General features: G+C 42.9%; 1 protein-coding gene across 1 annotated transcript in view; it reads right to left on the reverse strand.

Annotated features, from left to right (window-relative positions):
* LOC147026386 (epiplakin-like) overlaps positions 1 to 22,500 on the reverse strand; it is a 201,391-nt gene that overhangs the window by 178,388 nt on the left and 503 nt on the right. The window contains exon 1 of the mRNA XM_085881775.1: positions 21,551 to 22,500. This exon is cut by the window's right edge and continues 503 nt beyond it. Coding sequence (XP_085737901.1) covers positions 21,551 to 21,923 — 373 coding nt within the window. The 5' untranslated portion in view covers positions 21,924 to 22,500. The remainder of the gene's footprint in view (positions 1 to 21,550) is intronic.

The following is a 22,500-nucleotide window of genomic DNA, read 5'->3' on the forward strand; positions in this document are numbered from 1 at the left end:
GCAGCAACATTTCACCGTCCAACCGAATATTTGGCTGAGCCGACATTCGCCGAAACCAGATGATGAGCGCGCCATCGACATCTTCAAAGGACACACATTTCATGCGTTTCACACTTACCACCGGCCTCACGATCTTCTCCACTTGTCCAAATATCTTGCCCTTATTCTTCAAGATATCGTTCAATGTCTGCCGTTTGATGTCCAACTTCTCAGCTATGGCTGTTTTCTTCATCAGTGGGTTTGCCTCGCAAAACTGGATAATGTCGTATTTTTCTTGGTAGGTTTTAGTTTTAAGCTTACGCTAAGTCGCCATTGTCCTGCCTGCAGTGCGATCAACGTGTGTACGCAGTTATAAATAGCCTATCACTGGCAGTGTAAACCAATGAGTGAGCATCACGATTCCATGAAATCAGGCTTCTCACGAGGCAGCAGTTCCGTGTGACGAGTTCGGAGTGGTAATTTACTTGAGTTTCCATTACGCGGGAACAGACAACATCTGACGACTTAGACGAAGTGACGACTTAGAGATGACGACTTACAGAGGAATGACCCTTTATTCAAAGGGATTTAACATGAGATAAATTCGGGACTTTTTGATGCTGCCGATTTAGGCGAAGTGACGAGTTACATGCTGCCGACTTACGCCTAGTCTACTGTATATCTATATTTAAATCTATATATATATATATATATATATATATATATATATATACATATATATACATATATATATATATATTTATACATACATATATATATATATATATATATATATATATATATATATATATATATATATATATATATATATATATATATATATACATATATATATATATATATATATATATATATATATATATATATATATATATATATATATATATATATATATATATATATATATATATATATATATATATATATATATATATATATATATATATATATATATATATATACACATATATAGTTGTTTGTTTTGTTCCTCGTAAATTCAAAAATGCCAGGGCCAATTTCTCCGAAATTTGCTGTACCAAAATATTTTTTACACACGGAAATTCTACGTCATGATAAAACCAACTAATTCTGAATCAAGTTGATGGTAAAACATGAAATATTGGCACTTTTATGATTGATCGCTGTATGTTGGGTTTCCCCATTGGTGAGGAGAGGGGCTGAGCTTGGACCGCACTTTCAGCATGAAGGTTGTTGAGGTGCTGTCAAGAATCAAACCAATTGTCTTTAACATACAATTTTTCCATCTGCAGAAAACAAATTATTGTAAAATGGCTCCACAGTAAAATGGGACAACAATGAGTGTAATGAGTGGTCACACGATCCTGTAGACCTCAAAAAAGGAAATGAGGCCATTGGGCCCATCATTGCTGTGTTGAACTCCTAAATTAATTTTTGTTCCAGCTGTAAACAATAATCTTCATGATGCTTTACTGAAGTTTAAATAAGTCGATCTGATCAGCTGACACAATTTTATCCATCCATCCATTTATCAGGGCCATACTCTGTGCAGAGCGTTGGTGTTGCCTAAGCAGTCTCCTTGGCTATTGGGCACAATCCTGGACGGGTCGCCACTCCGACACAGGATACCAGCATGCTGGCACTCATTTTGCCGACCTCGTAAGGATGACAGGCAGAGTCAACCCCACCTGGTATTATTTCAACAGCTGAGTGGGTATCCCATACCACTCAGTAAGTTTCTTGTGGAGACCTGTCCAGGATTGTGCACAATCGGCAAGGAGACTGCTTCGGCAGCACCCACGCTCTGCACAGAGTATGGTCCCAATGGATAAATGGATGGATGGATATATATATATATATATATATATATATATATATATATATATATATATATATATATATATATATATATATACACATATACATATACCAGCAGGGATATCCGGTGTTGCAGGGCAACGTTGGGTCTCTCTTCCCATCCCACCCCTTCCACTGCCTCCTCTCACCCCACCCCGAGGGACAAATTCATCGATATGGCTGAAAGAAGTTATGGTACAAATGTTATCCTCATCACCATGTAATGAATCTGGGGTGTGTTTAGTGACCAAATTTCTTGTGGAGCACTCACCAAGTGGCTTAAGCACTCCCTGAGAAACCATTGATAAGGAATGGCTGGCTTGGCAAGTGCTAGCGAGCTGTTTGATAACTGAACACACCCCTGGACATCTCAACAGCATACAGTACAAACAAAACACCGACAAAAGTACATTGTTATAATTCAAGACTTCAAATATTAGTTATGACTATTTTCGTTGCAATGAAAACGTACCTTGCTCAGTTTTGAAATATACATAAACTCAGAGGTGATGTTGAGTGTACGAAGGTGGACGTTTCCATTTCATACAACTCTAATGTGTGCGTGTACATAACTTCTTTAAAGTGTTCATGTACAAAATAAATATCTCTCGGGAATTTCCCCGGCCTCCCCACGAATGAATTACCGACAAAGGTATTGCAGACCCAAGCCGACTTAAATGATAATATTACATGTCCATCAGTTTGTTAATAAGACTTGAAAAGTCTTGTTTGTAGACATAAAATATCACTATTTTCTCTCCACTGCATTAGACAATTAACGTACCTTCATTGAGCGATGTATGTAAGACCACTGCTGTGATTGCTGTGGACAAACATGCATGACCTCATTTGAGTTGTAATCAAAATGTACCTTTGTTTCCTCAAAATGGTATCTTCATTTAATGATAAAAGACACGTTGTTCAGTCTTCAAATGTGCATGAGAGGCCTACAAACAATAAGAGCAATGTGGAGCAAAAAAGATGGTGGCGATTTCTGGATGGCAGGACGGAAAGGCATGGTTTGGCTAATGGGCGGTGCTTGTGATGGTGGGGAGAGAGGGGAAGGTGTGGCCTGTAGAATAGGTGGTGCTTACGACCCACCCACAGACCCTTAGATACAAACTCAGCTGTATGTATATACTGTAACTGTATATATATATATATATATATATACATATATACATATATATATATATATATATATATATATATATATATTGTTACGGTGGGGGAGTACGGAGACACCAGCTTGTCACTCAGGGGGATTAATCCCCGGGTGTCCTCGGTAGAGCCGGACCTGGGAACACTGCTCACAAATAACGTTATGGTCCGGTGGGTTGTTTTAAAACCATGAACGCCACCCAGTCAACCACGAGTTCCAGTGTCGGCCGTCTAATTATTCCGTTTAACTAGAGGTCACGTAGTTACCTGAGCGGGGAGTGTGCCCTCGGCAAAGTACCAATATTATCTGATTAGATTTTAATTTGGGTGGCCGAGCGTTTTAACCCCTGGTGCGTGCCGACGATTTGTTGGTCAAATCTGTGGTAATTACCTCCCAGTCTATCTCGGTTCGAACAATGCTAGACCAATAGAAGGAAAGGACAAACACGGACAGGTTGGAAATCGACAAATAATTTATTAATAATAAAATAAATAAATAAAAAGAACTTTTTATTTGCTGAGGTAAATAAAGAATGAATTTCAAAGCAAAATCAATCAAAATGCCAGGAAAGAGATAAAGAGCAGATGCTTATCCGGGGTTGACTTACAGCTAAACGCAGACAAGGGTACCCAGCAGATCATTCAGGGGGAGGGGAGGGGGAGAATCGTCTCGCTCACCAGAAAGTCGTTCGTGAAGCGAAAACGTCCTGAAAATGTGTGCGTGCATGTCACGCCTGTCGTCAGCACCCAGCTTTGCCGTGCACCCTCTCGCGGGGCAGCATTGAATGTCAGTCGAAGTCTGGAGGGCACCGAGATCGTCCGTCGTGGGTTTAGACCCTGGTGTTGGTGATCGACCCGTGTCTCACTTGTTGGCAACGCTGCTCACACCCACAGGCGCACCACACGCTCGTTTGCCGAAGCACTGGAAGGGCGAATTGTCACTTCGGCGCTGGTCAGACACCCGCTTCTTGGTCGCTTCTCTCACCCTTTGATTTTTCCTCTCTCCTTTCGCTTTTCCTCTCCTCACTTTTCTCTTCAGAATGCTTTTTCTCCTCCTTTCTCTCCTCACTTTTCTCTTCCGTATCTTTTTCTCTTCAGAAAGTCCCTCTGTCGCTTTTTCCTCACTTTTTTATATCTCAGAACGTCTCTCCTCACAGAACGTTCCTCACTTTTTTATATCTCAGAAAGTCTCTCCTCACAGAACGTCCCTCTCACTTTTTTATATCTCAGAACGTCTCTCCTCACAGAACGTCCCTCACTTTTTTATATCTCAGAATGTCTCTTCTCACAGAACGTCCCTCACTTTTTTATATCTCAGAACGTCTCTCCTCACAGAACGTCCCTCTCACTTTTTCCTCACTTTTTATATCTCAGAACGTCTCTCCTCACAGAACGTCCCTCTCACTTTTTCCTCTTTTTATATCTCAGAACGTCTCTCCTCACAGAAAGTCCCTCTCACTTTTTTATATCTCCGAACGACTCTCCTCACAGAACGTCCCTCTTTCGCTTTTCCTCACTTTTTTATATCTCAGAACGTCTCTCCTCACAGAACGTCCCTCTCACTTTTTTATATCGCAGAATGTTTCTCCTCACAGAATGTCCCTCTCACTTTTTTGTCACTTTTTTATATCTCAGAACGTCTCTCCTCACAAAATGTCCCTCTCACTTTTTTATATCTCAGAACGTCTCTCCTCACAGAACATCCCTCTCACTTTTCCTCACTTTTTATATCTCAGAACGTCTCTCCTCACAGAATGTCCCTCTCACTTTTTTATATCTCAGAATGTCTCTCCTCACAGAATGTCCCTCTCACTTTTTTCCTCACTTTTTTATATCTCAGAACGTCTCTCCTCACAGAACGTCCCTCTCACTTTTTCCTCACTTTTTATATCTCAGAACGTCTCTCCTCACAGAACGTCCCTCTCACTTTTCCTCACTTTTTTATATCTCAGAACGTCTCTCCTCACAGAATGTCCCTCTCACTTTTTTATATCTCAGAACGTCTCTCCTCACAGAACGTCCCTCTCACTTTTTCCTCACTTTTTTATATCTCAGAACGTCTCTCCTCACAGAACATCCCTCTCACTTTTTCCTCACTTTTTTATATCTCAGAACGACTCTCCTCACAGAACGTCCCTCTTTTGCTTTTTCCTCACTTTTTTATATCTCAGAACGTCTCTCCTCACAGAACGTATCTCATGCTTTCTCTCGCTCATTTTTATATCCGTCTACGCGGGGTGCCGTCCGCCCCAAGCTCACCCCGCCCCACTGGGGTACGGTTACCATGACGAGCCGTGCGCTCTCAAAAAAGGCGGGTATCGGAGCTTTGCGAAAGAATGTTGCTGAGGGAAAATGAGGGCGGGCTTCAGAGCTTGTGAAAGAAATGTGTGTGAACGTGTCTGTCATAAAGAAAAAAAGCTTCCCATAAGAGAGCGGATCTCTCCTTTACCCTTCTCAACGCATCACATTTAAGATCCCATTAGACATGGGGATGGGGCTAATCTGAACATGCATTTAAGAAAATAATTGTCTGAGGACCTGGATGTGTGGATGCATTCATCAGACCAGATTCTCAAATCCATAACATATATATGTATATATATATATATATATATATATATATATATATATATATATATATATATATATATATATATGTAATATATACACAAGCAGAGGTTGCCGGGCAATGCCTGATCCCTCCTCCTGCCCCTTCCTCTCACTCCGGACTCCAACCCAAGACTTCCACTCCATCCTCCTCCCACCACAACCCTTACCCTCCCTCCTCCCACCTATTCCAACCCCTTCCTACCCCACTAGCCTTCCCCTTCTTCCTACCTCCACCCTTCTCCTCCCTCAAAGGAATTTTTGCAGTGTATATATTAAAGTGTACGTGTACACAAGTAAACTAGAGCGACACTTTTCAACGTCAACGTCGCCAGATATGCCTCCTTCCAGATTATTACATTACTATACATACTTGTACCAAGTTTCATTTGAATCCCTGAACCCAGATTCAAAATATTATATAATCCTGACTGTCACACCATGCACCCGATCAGGTTGAAATATAAAACATATCTTGCCCATGACTACTACATCATAACTGTGATGTATCACGTCGAATGTTGAAGCAGTTGAAGATAATGTATTTTTATTTTAAGATTTTCATTCAATCCAAGATGGCTGTCAGACCATGTGACCTATTAATTATTTGTGAACACCCTGGTATCCCCAAGGCTAAGTGAACATGTGGGTAAAGTTTTCCCCCTATCTGCCAAGCCATTCCGGAGAAGAAAAATTTTAAAGGTTTATTCTTGAAAAAAAAGTCATAGCACCTAAACCATGTGACCTATGATGTCATACGTGGAGAACTTTTTGTTTCTCATGGATAGGCGATCATACCTGTAAAGTTTCACCTCAATCTGTTCAGCCGTTTTGGAGAAGATTTTTGAAGGTTTTTATGTTTAAAAAATATGGCTGCCAAACCACATGACTGATGATGTCATTAATTCCCCTCCCCCAATACAATTTAGTCCTAGATGACCCTCAAAAAATTTCATACCAATTGGATAAAGCATTCAAAGTATGCCATTATGTCGACATTACGAAGCCACCGAGGACATGATAAAAAAAACAAACGAGAAGGGCACTCGGTAGAGCGCATAACTCTGTCACGTAATGCCTTATCCATGAGAACATATCGGGCCCAACACGTTTTTGAAATATCATGCTATACAGTACCATATCGTTTTTAGACCAATCTCTCAATGGTGAAGGATCACTTAAATTCTCAGAGTCGCATCCAGATCTGGATCTTCACCAAAATCTAATAAGTTTGTCCTTTTTGACACACTGATCCTATCCACAAAATTCCATCCGGATCCGTCCACAATTTTTTGAAACATCCTGTACACAAACAAAAAGACAAACAAACAGACAAACAAACAGACAGACAAACAGGGTGAAAACATAACTTCCACCTTCAGTGGTGGAGGTAAAAACGTATATATTTCCCATTGGGAGTACTTAACATGTGCCAAGTTTCAATTATTTTCCATGGAGCTATTCATAGATACAGAGGCACAAAATTTTTCCTATTTTCCAACATGGCTGCCAAACACATGACCTGTGATCTCATAATTAGCATTACAACATTTTGCATGAATAGTTGCACCGATGGTGAAAATTTTGTGTTCATGGGGTAAGCAGTTGCAGAGAAAACAGAGAAAACTTGCATAGATGGACGTATGTACGGACGGACGGACAACCTAAGAACGTAATGCCTCCGGTGACTTCATCAGTGGAGGCATAAAAAAGATCTCTCGGTAATTTCCCCAGCGGTTTCCCAACTAATTAATTATTACTGATAGCAGAGTACCCACCCTCTGGGTGTGTCTAGTTTGCGCATTACTTGCTGAAAAATGTATAGTCTGTGTTTTGTAAGAAGACTATAGAGCATAGATGCTTGTGGGGTGTTTGCTTAAAATGGTCTAAATTGTAAATTCTAATTGAAGTTGGTGTGAAAGGAGTCGAAAGGGTCGGAACTCTCAAGCATATAAGAAGGGTCGAAAAAGGACGAAGTGGTCTAAAGCTCAGAAATGGTCAAGGGTACAAGCTGTCCAATCTGTCTGAAGGGTGACTTCCGGTTCCGGTTCTTGAGTTACGGTGGTGTCCTTCAGGGTCTCTGCCAACATTCTCAAAAATAAGTTTCCCAGTCATTTTTTGTCACATTTTTTCCAGTTATTTTGTTGTCTCCATATGCCTGGTGTTGGCTTAATAGTTAGGGTGGCAGGCTTTGGATCCTTGGGTCCTGAGTTCAAATCCCGCTCAGCTGTTGAATTAATACCAGGTGGGGTTAACTCGGCCTGTCATCCTTCCGAGGTCGGCAAAATGAGTGCCAGCATGCTGGTATACTATCTCAGAGTGGCGACCCATCCAGGATTGTGCCCAATAGCAAAGGAGACTGCTTAAGCAGCACCAACGCTCTGTACAGAGTATGGTCCCAATCTCCATGGTTACTGTGCGTTTCTAGTTCGGTTTTGTTTTAAAACGTGTGCTAAATGGTATCAGTCGGTCTTTTCATATCAGGCTTCCTTGAGGCCTACCCTTTGCTTTGTGTGCATCTTCCTTATAGTTTTGCTGATACACCTTCACAATCTTTTCTTCAACCTTTCCTTTCCCTAATCTCACCTCATCTTTAAAAAGAAAAAAACTTATATATTTTCCATTCTCACCTTATACTTCCAGTAACCATGTAATTTATCTACCCACATACCCCCCCCCACCCCTTCACCCTCCTGCTACTTTTACCATTCCACATGAACTATACACCTTCACAATTTTTTTTTATCAACCTTTCCTTTGCCGAATCTACCAAATCATCACAAATTTTTTTTTTTTTAAACGGTCTCTTAGAATGTTTCAACTTCCTCTTTCACAAGGGTGGTTCTCTGTATTGTATCATATTTTATTCGTATTCCATCTTCAGTGCCAATTCACCCCACCTCCTTAAATCCACCTCCTTCTAACTCCTCACCTGTTATAACATCTCCTTATCCCTCCCATCTTGCCCCTTATTCTACCTCCTCTTTTAGCACCTGTTCACTGTCCTCTGCTTTACTATCAGGTCCTCCTCTGGTGTCCCAATCTGTGTGGCATTCTAACATCTGTGGGCTCCGTTCTAACCAAGTAGACATCTCACTCTCTCAATCAGTACACTCCTAAACTTCTCAAACATGCTCTTTCTTCCCTCTCATCACACCTCCCCCTCTTCCCAACCCCTCAAACCTTGTGCCTCCCTTTGCCTGTTCCCTTCTTCAACATACCACCACCAAATCCCATCATTCCCCTCTTCCCACCTGCCCCATGGCCATGCCTGCTCTCATCGTTTCAACCTCCCTCTCAAAGCTTCCCTCTCACCACATCCTCTCAAAGCAACCTTCACTCTCTTCCCCCTTCAAGTTTCACTCTCACATTGATCAAAAACTCCCCCTCACCCTTCTCCTTCAACTCTCCTCTTTCACCCTTCTCCCTCCAATCTCCCCCTCACTCTCCCTTCTCAAAGTTGCTCCCCTCACATCCACAAAGCTGCCTCCTTCCCCTGCCCTCTCTATTCCAACACATTCCTCTACCTCCTCCAATCTTCAACTTCCTCTGCCCCCTCTCTTATTACTCCCTAATGTTCCTCATCCCATCACCACCGATACGTTTTTCCTCCTCCCCCCTCCTCCCTCATCGTACCCTCCCCCTTTCCTCCCCTCCCCTGCACCCAAAGCCCCTCCCCTCCCTCCTCCTTAACAGTGTGGGCCTCAAACATCCAGGGCCTTCCCTCTAACCAGGGCCTTCCCTGACATAGCTTTCCATCCAGGTTGCCACTGACAAACCAGACATAATCTGCTTACCCAAACTTTCCTCCTTCAAGACGTCTCTGACTCCCTAGTATCTCTTCCCAGTTACTCCCTCGTCTGGAATGACAGACTGAGCCTCGTCCTGGCAGCGGAGCTGCTCTCTTCATCAAAAACTCTATTCCTCACTCTCCATGCACTACCCCCACCCCCACCCCACACCCACAGGAATACCTCTGGCTACAGCTTCCCTCCACTCCCACCTCTTATTTTTTACAGTGCTGAAAGAAACTATACACCCCCTTTCAAATTTTTCACCTTTTGTTGCCTTATAGCCTGGAATTAAATTTCATTAAATCAGACTTGTCCACCTTTATTTACATAACGTAACCAACAACTTCCAAGTGAGAAATAAATTCCACAAATTTCAGAAAATTTATGATTAATACAAAACTAGAATATATTGGTTGATAAGTGTCCACTCCCTTGAGTTAATATTTAGTGGAAGCACCTTTGTCAATAATTACAGCTGTGAGTCTGTTGGGATTAGTCTTTGCACACCTTGATTGGGCAATTTTTGCCCATTCTTCTGAACAAAACCGTTCAAGCTCAGTCAAGTTGCATGGGGAGCCTTGATGGACAGCAAACTTCAAGTCGTGCCCCAGATTTTCGATTGGATTTTGGTCGGGGTTCTGACTGGGCCACTCAAGAACATTTATATTTTTGTTCTTTAGCCACTCCAGTGTATCTTTGGCTGTGTGCTTCGGGTCGTTGTCATGCTGAAAGGTGAACTTCCGTCTCAATTTCAGCTTTCTTGCGGAGGGCAGGAGATTTTCCTCTCGGACTTTTCTGTATTTTGTTCGATCCATTTTCCCTTCTATCCTGACAAATGCCCCAGTCCCTGCTGATGAGAAACATCCCCATAACATGATGCTGCCACCACCATGCTTCACAGTGGGGATGGTGTTCTTTGGGTGATGTGCTGTGTTGGGTTTGTGCCAAATGTAATGTTTTGCATTTAGGCAAAAAAGTTCCATCTTGGTGTCATCAGACCACAAAACGTTATGCCACATGTCTTCAGAATTTCCGGAGTGTTTTCTTGTATACCTCAATTGGGACTCAAGGTGGGCTTTTCTGAGTAACGGCTTCCTTCTGGCCACCCCACCGTACAGGCCAGATTTGTGGAGTGCTTGGGATTTGTTGTCACATGCACACAGTGACGAGGCTTTGCCATAAATGCCTGGAGCTCTTTCAGTGTGACCATTGGCCTCTTGGTGGCCTCTCTGATTCATCTCCTTCTTGCTTGGTCATCCCTTTTGGAGGGATGGCCTTATCTTGGTCGGGTCTTGGTGGTGCCATACACCCTCCACTTCTTAATGATTGTCTTGACTGTGCTCCAAGGGATATTCAAGGCTTTTGAAATATTTTTATACCCATGCCCTGATCTATGCCTTTTCACAACTTTATCCCAAAGATCTTTTGAAAGCTCCTTGATGTTCATGGTGGAGTCTTTGCTGTGAAATGCACCGCCCAGCAGAGGAAACCTACAGGGACAGCTGATTTAATTCTGAAATAATCAGAATCGCTGCAATTTCACACCGGTGTAGGCCAATTAATTTGATGTGTGATTTTGAAGATGGTTGATTACACCTGAGCTAATTTGTAATTTCTCTTAGGAGGGGGGTGCACACCTATCCAACCAAGATATTCTAGTGTTGCATTTTTAATTAATTTTCTGAAATTTGTAGAATTTGTTTTTCACTTGGAAGTTGTTGGTTACAATGTGTAAATAAAGGAGCAACAAGTCTGATTTAATGCAATTTAATTCCAGGCTATAAGGCAACAACAGGTGACAATTTTCAAAGGGGGTGTAGACCTTCTATAGGCATTGAATATACAGTACGTAGTCGGATATATATATATATATATATATATATATATATATATATATATATATATATATATATATATATATATATATATATATATATACATACTGTATATATATATATATATATATATGTATTTACATAGAATCTGCATATATATATATATATATATATATATATATATATATATATATATATATATATATATATCTTCTTCTTCTTCTTTCGGCTGCTCCCGTTAGGAGTCGCCACAGCGGATCATCCGTATGATCCGCAAAGTGATTTGGCACATGTTTTACACTGGATGCCCTTCCTGACGCAACCCTGGTCGCCTCTTACGACACAGGGATATGGTACACCTACCTTAACTGGGGTATACACCGGCCCAGTACACTGGTACTCACTTCGCCGACCTCGGAAGGATGACAGGCTGAGTCAACCTCCTGGTGTATTAATTCAGTGGCCCAACGGGGCTTGAACTCAGGACCTTTTGGATCCCAAGCCGCTGCCCTAACCACTGCGCCAACACCAGGCTTAATCTGTGTATATATATATATATATATATATATATATATATATATATATATATATATATATATATATATATATATATATATATATATATATATATATATATATATATGTTCAATGCCAATGTAGTTCGTTTTTTTGTTTTTTAAAAAGATTTTCATTGTCATGATGTCGTTAGATATGCGTCGCCAGATAAGCATTGTGGAAGGCTGAGAAATCAATATGTATGTCGCGTGACAAGCGCTTCCCTGATCTCCAATGGACGTAAGTCCTGTGCATGCGCACACCAAAGTGTCACCTCTCACCAGGAGGCATCGGCCCAGCCACTCATCTCCACCAGATGGCACTTGCCTTCTGTTGTTTTTGGTTTGCCTTGCCAGGAACAATCATCTGGTTAGCAGACAGACTTTTGTTATTTGTAGATTATGCGGTTTTACCATGTCAGACATAATCTTCAGCTGATGCTCTCCATTACTGCCAGAGGGTGCTAATGGCATTCAAGTGACGACTGTGGTCATCAATGATTAGATATTTATACGGTGTGCCATCCTGACGAGTGCAAATTATCCCAAAACCTAGATAGGTGGCTCCGTTTGTTGTTTAACCAATGATGACCTTAAATCTGTCTTTTGACATGAGAGGCCGGGCTGAATCCTCCATGTTGGATGCGACACTTTGGTCTGCACATGTGTGGGACTCACGTCTATTGGAGAAGGGGTGGGAGTGCTAATTATCCCCTCCCCTGTATCAGTGGAAAGCGAATGTGTTGTTATTGCAGAAGATTCGAACCCCACTGTGACGCTTCATATATAATATATATATATATATATATATATATATATATATATATATATATATATATATATATATATATATATATATATCCCTCAATATCTCTCCCCACACCTCTGCAGTGCATCCATACATGCTTTGCAACATGCTCCACAAAACATCACAAAACCAACAGTCAATCACCACATTGCAAAGCCAGCGATCTACTGGAGGAACATCATAAAGCAATGAGGAACTGCGCAGCTGGACCTCCAACAATAGACTCAACTACTCATGCCCCATCTTGGTCATCGGCAGTGCTGCAGGACCTGCTCATAGCCAATGAATGTCACCTAGAAACAGGGTGGGCCAATGGGAAGGCAAAGCCCTGGCCAAACCCTAAACAGCAATACCACATCACTCGGGAGGCTGCACAAAGGCTGTACCAAACCTCCCCATGGATTACAAAAACTCAGAGTGGAATGCAGATGGGAGGTGATGTGTCTGGGATTCGACATGAACGGACTGGTGGTGCAAAAAATAAGCTGGTGTCCGCAACTCAGTGGAGGGCTGGTGGAGAGTGCGAGTGATCGAGGTTCCAAGGAAGGAACAGGCCCAGCCAGCAGAGAATTATCAGACGTGTTGGCCACTAACGTACTGACTCCTGCTCTGTCTCTTGCTTTCCCTAAACACACTTTATTCACTTTGGATGCATTGAGAATCAACCGTGCCAACGGGTATTTTAATAGCACATTGACTCACACGTCACGCTGCTTTCCTCTAAGCCAAACGCAGTCACCTGCACACCTCTCCCCACATGCCACATTACACTACCTGCTCTCCTCTTCTTTCGTCCACTTTCCCTCTTTTATTGGGACCAATGTAAGCCCACCAGCTGATGTAGGTCAGCAAGAGGCTGACAAAATGCCTCAAACTTTTATCTCTCCTTTGCCTATATAATCTGCTTAACATTCACCCTCTTCCTTACCTTGTTTCCAAAGAATGACTGAGGTGCCTGTGTTGTAGACCTTTGGCTAAGTAACTGAATAAGAAGGACTTCTATGCTCTGGGTAAGAGCATTTCTTTGTGATACTGCCTTGTAAATACATGCCTTTTGTTAAAGCAATACAAACTATTTCCAAAACTGTCCAATTGTCATTTGTGCGTATAATAACAGGGAGTTCAGCCCTCTTCCGCTGTTTCGTTATGATTAGTCATTAGCTAAAGTTTCCATCTACAGTATCAGTCAGCTATCTGTTTATCACAGTGGAACGTTGAGAGCATGGTACTCTATCTGGGTGAGTTTAATTCACGGAAAAGTTAAAGGGGATTTAGACGCTGGACCCTGCCTGAATTAAACATCTTCATAGGTGTCTGTGGTTGCTTAGAAACCCGCCATGTCACATAATTATCCATGGTTAGTCGGTTTGCAGGATCGCAGCTGGAGAACTCCCCTCATGATCCCTACTGCCCCGAATCCACAACAATGTGTATGGGAGCATGTTTGTTTGTTTGATTGTTCCTTATTGTTTCTAAACCACGAGGCCAATTTCCTCGAAAGTTGCTGGACCGCATTACTTTCACATGTGGAAGGTCAACTTCACAATATAAACTTTCAATAATTCATCACATTGATGTTAAATCATAACAAGTCTTGAGACGGCGATGGTTCATGAGCAATGTACACAGTTCGCCTTTCTTATTTTTTGACCTTCGAGGGGACGCCACAGGCAAACTGGCGGGAATCGGGAAAAACGTAAACGATGAAAGTTGTAGTACTCGAAGAGCACGACTTGTATACCAACTTTCATTCGAAACGTTGAAAACCCTAGGAGCTCGATGCCCAATTTATTGATTTTTTGACATTTTCTAAGTTCGTGACCTTGTGACGAAAATGAAAAATCGAGCTCCGTGAGGCTATGCAGGTGCCATTGGGCTAACCAAATACCAAAACCCCTGCCAGATTCGACAAACCCCATTGGAGAAGATGTAACTTGAAACCGGCTACCCCCTAAAAACACGTTTTTTGGGCGTGGCTCCGCCTATAATGGGCACAGCACGCCCATTCTCAGGAAAACACAAGATCATGATATAAACCTCCCACCCAAATTTTATCAGGATCGGATCAAAACCCACGGAGCTATGCTCGGGACAGACAGACAGACAGACAGACAGACACACACCCATAACAAATCTAGTGATCACTTACTGACTCGTGAACCAAAATTACAGCATTTTTGATGAGCGAGTGTCATGGCACGTAATGTATTCCCATCGAACCCTCATCTCACATTGGTTTGAGCGGTGGTGTGTCACTCCCTTTGCTGGAAGAGGGGTGGAGCTTCGAGCGCATCTGCGCGTTCAAAGGTCAATGCTCAGTGGGGTATCAAATCGATTGTATTTAAATATTTACTTTTCATATGCAGAATGGAAATAAATTTACAAACGGTCCACAGTCTCTGGGAGACTACAATGAGTCAAACAAGTGGTCGCAAGATCCTGGAGATGTTAAACAAGCTCAAATGAGAAGACCATTGGTCCCATCATTGTCATGTGTCGAGTTAATTTTTGCTACAGGCGTAAATCTCCATTTCTGAGCTCAGACGACTTTTTGGGGGTGTTTGTTCCCCTTTGCTCGTTTTCCCCCGAAGAATCCCTCTGTTGCATCCCTCTACCTTGCTGTTGTTGTGTTTCTCCCCTTTCCAATGTGCTCATGTATTTATTACTTTGATTGTCCTTGACTTATTATCAGCTAACAACAATCTTCATGATGCTTCATTAAAGTCTAATTAACCCGATTTTGATTGGGTCACCCAACTTGTTTTATGGCCTCCCGCAAAGTATATAGGCTGCATAGGAAGACTTATTGCTGTTGGAGGTTTTGTTTCTACAATTGGCACCCCAATTTTTTTTATGACACCACAGAGTTTCTTAGACCTCCAGGAATACCAAACCAGCATTTAGAAAAAAAATTTTTTTTATTATTATTACGAGTAAACACAACCCGTAACTTGGTTGGTCAGTATATTAAGGGGGGAGGGACAAGAGGAGGGAGAGAAAGGAGAGAGAGGAGGAAGGCGAGGGAGATAGAGAGAGGAGGGAGGAGGGGAGAGAGAGGGGGAGAGAGAGAGGAGAGAGGAGGGAGGGAGGAGGGTAGGAGATGGAGGGGAGGGGAGGGAGAAATGGGAGAAAGAAGCAGAGGACGGAGGGGAGAGAGGGGGGTGGGGAGACTGACGCCTCACCAAATGTTTCGAAACACCGTGGGAGGGAGGGTGCAAGGAGGAGGGGGAGGGAGAGAGAGAGAGAGAGAGAGAGAGAGAGAGAGAGAGAGAGAGAGAGAGAGAGAGAGAGACAGACAGACAGACAGACAGACAGACAGACAGACAGAGACACACTCTGGATTGGGGGAGGAAAAATAAAGAGAAAAAGGTGAGGGGTGGAGGTGGCTTTAGAAAGGAGAATATGTGATGATTCCATGACCGAACACACTCACACACACACACACACACACACACACACACACACACACACACACACACACACACACACACACACACACACACACACACACACACACACACACACACACACACGTCAGAACAACTGTACACACAATGACACAGCAGAGCTTGTAAAGTAATCTCCTGGCACATCTGCAAAAACTTTGATATCCCAGTTCCAGAAAATTCATTGAAACATCCATCCATTGGGACCATTCTCTGTGCAGAGCATTGGTGCTGTCTATGCAGTCTCCTTGGCTATTCGGCACAATTCTGGACAGGTCACCACTCCAACACAGTATACCAGCAAGCTGGAACTAATTTTACCAACCTCAGACATGACAGGCAAATTTAACCCCACCTGGTATTAATTCAACAGCTGAGTGGTATTTGAACTCAGGATCCTTGGATCCCAAGCCCACCACCCTCACCATTAAGCCAACACCAGGCTTATGGAAACATGAACCAAAATATATCACTGGAAACATGGAAGTACCTTCCGCTCACAGACGACCTAATGACCCCTTCGAGCATGAACATCGAAAACAAAGCATTGCAACCATATGTCATACTTAGATACAAAATAAGAGAAGAAGGCATTGCTAATTGAGGTGATAATACTGGTGATTTTGGACTAACGATACAGAAATCAAGAAAATGACCAAATACCAAGACCTCAAGAATGAAGTGAAAAGATCCCAGAAGCTGAAGAATGCCAAAGTTGTACCAGTGATAGTTGGAGCTAAGGGAATGATTATGAAGAACCTCACAGAGATATTTAAAACCATCCCTGGGAATATTACTTCACATGAACTGCAGTTGGAAGCTATCCAGGGCTGAGTAATAATTCTGAAAAGAACCCTCGGCACAAAAGTTTGAGAACAGAAAACTTCACAGGTTGGTCCATGAATCGTGACCCCTTACCGAAATGAAGGTGGATACTTTGAGCCTGCCGTGGGAGGACTCCATTTCACATTCTGAAACCCAAATATGCAGATACCAATCAACGACACACACACACACACACACACACACACACACACGGAGGTGTGTGTGTGTGTGTGTGTGTGTGTGTGTGTGTGTGTGTGTGTGTGTGTGTGTGTGTGTGTGTGTGTGTGTGTGTTTTGTCACTTTGCTGATCGACACACACACATACGTTAAGACTTGGTAGGTCTCTGTTTTACCTCCTGATGAAACCCACCCACTTGTGGAGATAGCAGGCAACAACAGCAACTTGCACTTGTACACACACACACACACACACACACACACACACACACACACACACACGCACACACTTTGAGACCTGGGGTGAGAGCATCTAAAACCCATGCTATCCACCTGGCAAAGGTCTGCCTGCATACATGCATGCTCGTACATGCATCCACCATTGCAGAGAGGGAGGGGTGTGGGAGGGGAGGCAGGGCGGGATTGATAGAGGGGTGGAGAGAAAGGGGGGGTATGGTTGGGAGGGGGAGAGAGGGTGAGATAGGAGTGAGAGAGGCAGAGGGGTGAGAGAGGGAGAGGGGTAAGGGATTCCGGCAGATGAGACGCCCAGTTTAACGTCCATCCAAGAGACTGTAAACATTGATGAATCACCCTGCCTATGAAACACTGCAATGACAGTTTATAGCCAGGTCGGGATTCAAACGCAGACGACATAGAGTGAGCATGCTTACCTCTCGGCTTTCCTGCCATGATATTTCGATTCATTACTTCATAACAACTGAAAATATTTTTTACTCATTGTGATCATATAATTTATTTTGCCTTCCCACCTCCTGTATCGAACTACAGTATCACATTTGAAGCTCGAAGAACACGTGCCAAGTGGCTTCACCAAGCACTCCACCAAACAGATGAAGAAAAATTTAAAAACGAAACGTTTAATTTTTTTTATTTGTATATATCAATGCCGAAGTGATGGGTCGTGTCATGGCAGATTATACAAAAAGGGAAAACATCCTGTAAAATAAAATTTCACATTTTCAGTGAGCCAGCTACCACCTGTTGCGCCGCAGAACAACACGTGGACAATGCAGGTGAGTTGCCCTGAGCTTTGTTCAAGTCGATCGATATAAAGTATTCAGTGACAGTGCGAATATTGTAGAGCACTCACCAAGTGGCTTAAACACTCAAGGAAGCACTCCAACAAAATGGTTGAGAAGGAACGGCTGGCTTGGCAAGCAATGATCCTTCATATTAAACACCTCCCAGAAATGCCCAACCAATGTCCGAATTGGACAAATTAACATTTTTTAGGAGTCAGAACTACTGCCAAGTTCAATTCTGGAGCTAAAATTTTGTAATTTGGCTTAGTTTATGAGATTCTTGAGGTTATGGCATGTGCGGAAATGAAATAAAGCCATGAACAGTGACGTCTCCAGGCGTTTATAAGCATTGTAATATACCCAGTGATTCGTAGCTATGAACAGGTATTCAATGATATGAGTGAGGAAAGTAGAAAATAAAACTTTATCGTTGCAGCCTGTTCCAAGTAAAGGCATGGTTGAGCAGGCCAAAAAACATGGTGGCTTCAGATCTCAGCGAGGTTACCCAGGATTAGCCTTAATACCCCATGCAGAACGGTGGCCGAAGATGTGCCTGATGAAATATATAATTAATTAAGACCATTAATTATCTTCAAAAGGAGTGTTTTAATTAACCAAAACACCCAATTTTCACTCATACACTTCCTTGGAATTCCCTTAGTATGCATGCAAAGTTTCAGGCTGCTAGGTTTCATGGTTTTGGAGTTATGGAGGATATACACACACACACACAAACACACACACACACACACACACACACACACACACACACACACACACACACACACTGACATTTATTAGTATTGATTATTATTTATTATGATTTTATTTCTTCCTGCACTCCAAACACTCCAAATTTCCAAACTAAATCGATTTCCGAGCTGTGTCTCAGAGCTGGCTGGGACTTTCGGAATGACATTTTGCATAAATAATGTGAATATAAATTATGCGGCGTTGACCTTAAACAATTTTTACCTTGACCTATTTTGAGGTCATGACCCACATTTAAACATTTTTCAGCAGAACTCAACTACGGTTTGTCCGATCAGAACAAAATTGCCCTCTATAGATACCATAGAACAAGCAACATTTAAATTTAATTTACATCATACCCTCTTCCCATTAAAGATCAAGGTCTTACACCCCTCAAAGTACGAAACTCCCCTTTTTTCTGCCAATACCTGAAGACTTTTGGAATGAAATTTTGCAGCAATAATGGGAATAAAATGTATGCAGGGGGTGACATAATTGTTTTTGATCTAAACCTACTTTTTAAAGGTTTTGACCCAATTAGAGACATTTAAACATTTATCTTCAAAACTCTAGTGAGGTTTTCCGTTCAGACCTAAATTACCCTTCTGAGATATCATAGAGCAAGGTGCATTTATGCTCCATTTACATCATACCCCTCCAGGTTAAAGGTCAAGGTCTTACACCCAAGGGAGTACGAAACCACTATGTATGTTTATCTCAATTTTTTTCTGCCAATGTCCGAGTTGCATGTCAGATCCGGCTGGGACTTTCGGAAAGATATTTTGCATCAATAATGGGAATACAACATTTGTGGGGTTGACAATTGTTTTGACCTTGACATAATTAAGGTCATGCCCCAATTAGACATTTTAACATTTTTCACCAGATCTTGACTAAAGTTTGTCCAATTAGAATTAAATTGTCCTCTCAAGATAGCCTAAAGTAAGTCGCATTTCCACTTTATTCACGTCATACCCCTTCGAGTTTAAGGTTGAGGTCAAATGGTGGTCAAAAAAAAAAGATGTTTTTTGTAATTGCTCAATTTTGCTGATGCGGGTTAAAGGTTGAGGTCAAACGGTGGTCTAAAAAAAAAGATGTTTTTTGTAATTGCTCAATTTTGCCAATCTTACTGCTTGGCCTTCCAAGATGTTTTTGCATCATAATCGTGTACCTGCATTGAAGTTGTGCACCTGATATCTGATTGTTGTCCTTGATATACTTTTTTTCAGATTGTGTCCTAATTAACAAAAAACAGATTTTTGATCATAACTTGAATATTTTTCCTCTGATTTTCATGATGTGAGTATTATGGATAGATTATGGATGGGGACACATTTTCTTATTTCACACTCTATCCCTAAATGTTGAAAGTCAAGATCGTATGGTGGTCCAAACAAAAAATTGCCATCAATGGATCGCGGGCCAAAGGTAAGTTGCGGGTGATCACCAAGGGTAAGCCTCCCCCGGTACAAACAGGTCAGGGGAGGCTTACCCTTGGCGATCACCTTGTGATCACAGATATCTAGTTTATAATATGTCCCTGGAAAAAAAAATACAAGTGCAGGGTGCACTGTAAAACGAAAACAGGAAATAATGGGTAAGTAAAATAGAAATAACCACACAAGTCAGCAAGATGCACAACCCACAACGATCTGACAGGGACAACGGTGTTTGAAAGAGAAAAAAAAAATTGGAGAAGCCTTATCTGGGATTGAATGAGAAAACGTTTCTCCATTTGAAGGAGAAAAATTCCATTTTCTGTTTCCCCTTTCATACCAAGGCCACGGTACGATCTAGCATGTCCTTTGCATTGGAGACCTTGAAAAGCATAGCAATTAATTACATTGAAAACAAATTGCACAACAAAGTGGAGTAAACGCGTTTGCTGATAAAGTTCATTCCTTGGATGTCATCATTGTTGGCGTGCACACTTCCATTCCTCGGTAGCGAACTGTATGCACGTGAAGGAACTAAGGGTTTCGGCGTTTTGAGACCAAACGATGTTATTTCCAGAAAGCAATCGTTCTTTGCGGTTCTGGGTGGCGGAAACACCCTTCCTGTGGTTTTCCATCCCACCATTCCCATGTGCTTCGCCTTCGGGCAATCACCCCCACCGTGCTCTCTCTATCTCTCTCTCTCTTTGTGTCTCTTTCCAACCTACAATGTATACTCAATGGATACTCATAAGGGGATAAAAAGGAAACAAAACAAGAACCGGCTGTAGGTCTCCTCTCACATGAACAAAGCAACAGATCGTCATATCCTGTCGGTTTCAAATTGCCCGACACCTTGCCAGCATAAAGCGTGCGGTCTTGTAGCTCACACATGGTTACCTGGGAGTGTTGTGCGGCTCAAATTCCCGCCTACAATTGCTCCATCAGACAAAATAAACACAACAATGGGGACGCCCCCTGTCCCTCTCTCTCCCCCACCCCCTTCCTCACCAACGTCTGATCGCGCGTCTCTCGGGTTAACAGTCTGTGTCGGGTGACCGAGATGTTCCCGGAGCTAAACAACGACCGTCCTCGTCCACACAGCCGGCCGGATAGCCCCTCCGGCTTAAAATATGACGTTGTGCTTTTGTTCGCCTGGGTTGTTTGCATTCAATGCACCGTGCACAATCCAATGCGGGCTTAAGCAGGTTCAGCAGCGCGTAAACAACAAGCATGATGATCTGTGCCTCTGCCGTGAGAACGAGTCCACGACCATACCTGCAAGGTTGAGAACCGCTTTGTCGCTGATGTCCAGGAAAGCACTCAGGGCTTTGCGCTTGGAGCACAACCATGCCGGTGACTCGGGGTCGTCACGGTGCGCACGCGGAGAGGGTGGTCCCACCGCATGCTGTCCACCGCCGGGAGACCGCGATCGCTTCAACATCTCCTGCCGGTCCGTGGCTAGCTCCTGTGCCAACAAGGCTGTGCCCACGTTGCCCGTGCGGCGAGACCCCCGAGGACTTCTGCTGCGACGCTCGTTTCCAGCAGTCCGAGCGGCTTCGGTTTCCCTTTCGCATCGTGGGTCCGGCGATCCAGGGACGGCTCGACCGGACCAGTTTCGTCGCGGCGGACTTTGGTCCCGACGATGCATCGTCGCTCCTCTCCCGGCCAGATGCGCCGCTGCCGGAGGATGGATGAAAAACGCTGATGTGCGTTTTTTAGATCCTGAGCTGGGAAGTAAATGGTGTTTGAACAACACGCTCTCGGCCCGGAATCTCGTTCACGGAGCCGCTGCGCGGTCCGGAGGCGTTACGCGGAGCCTGGGCGGAAAGCGAGAGGAGGCAGAGGTCAGGGTGATGGGTGGCTCAGAGCGGCCAGTTTTGTGCACCGAGTGGAGCGATCTTGAGAGAGAGGGACAAGTGAAGGGTTGGGAGGGGGCGGGTTGCTTGCACGACAGGTTGAAAGGCGTGAACTCGGCTCTAATTGGAGATCATTGGACAAAACGGAGACTTTCCAGCCGATCAACCCGAGTCCATAAACAGTGGGACATGGAGGGGACGGATGGGAGGTTAGGGGAGCAGTTCAAGTGATGTAAATATAGTAATTAATTAATTATCATTTTGGATAAGTCAAATTACTTTTTTTATCAACTTGTCGATAGGTAAAAGTATCCCCTGTGGCCCCACACTTAATGGTGTTGAGCATGACCTGAGACAATATTCTCAAAC

This window comes from Eptatretus burgeri, chromosome 5, assembly GCF_056783735.1.
Source record: "Eptatretus burgeri isolate ZD-2024b chromosome 5, Ebu_testis_v1, whole genome shotgun sequence".
Taxonomy (NCBI): Eukaryota; Metazoa; Chordata; class Myxini; order Myxiniformes; family Myxinidae; genus Eptatretus; species Eptatretus burgeri.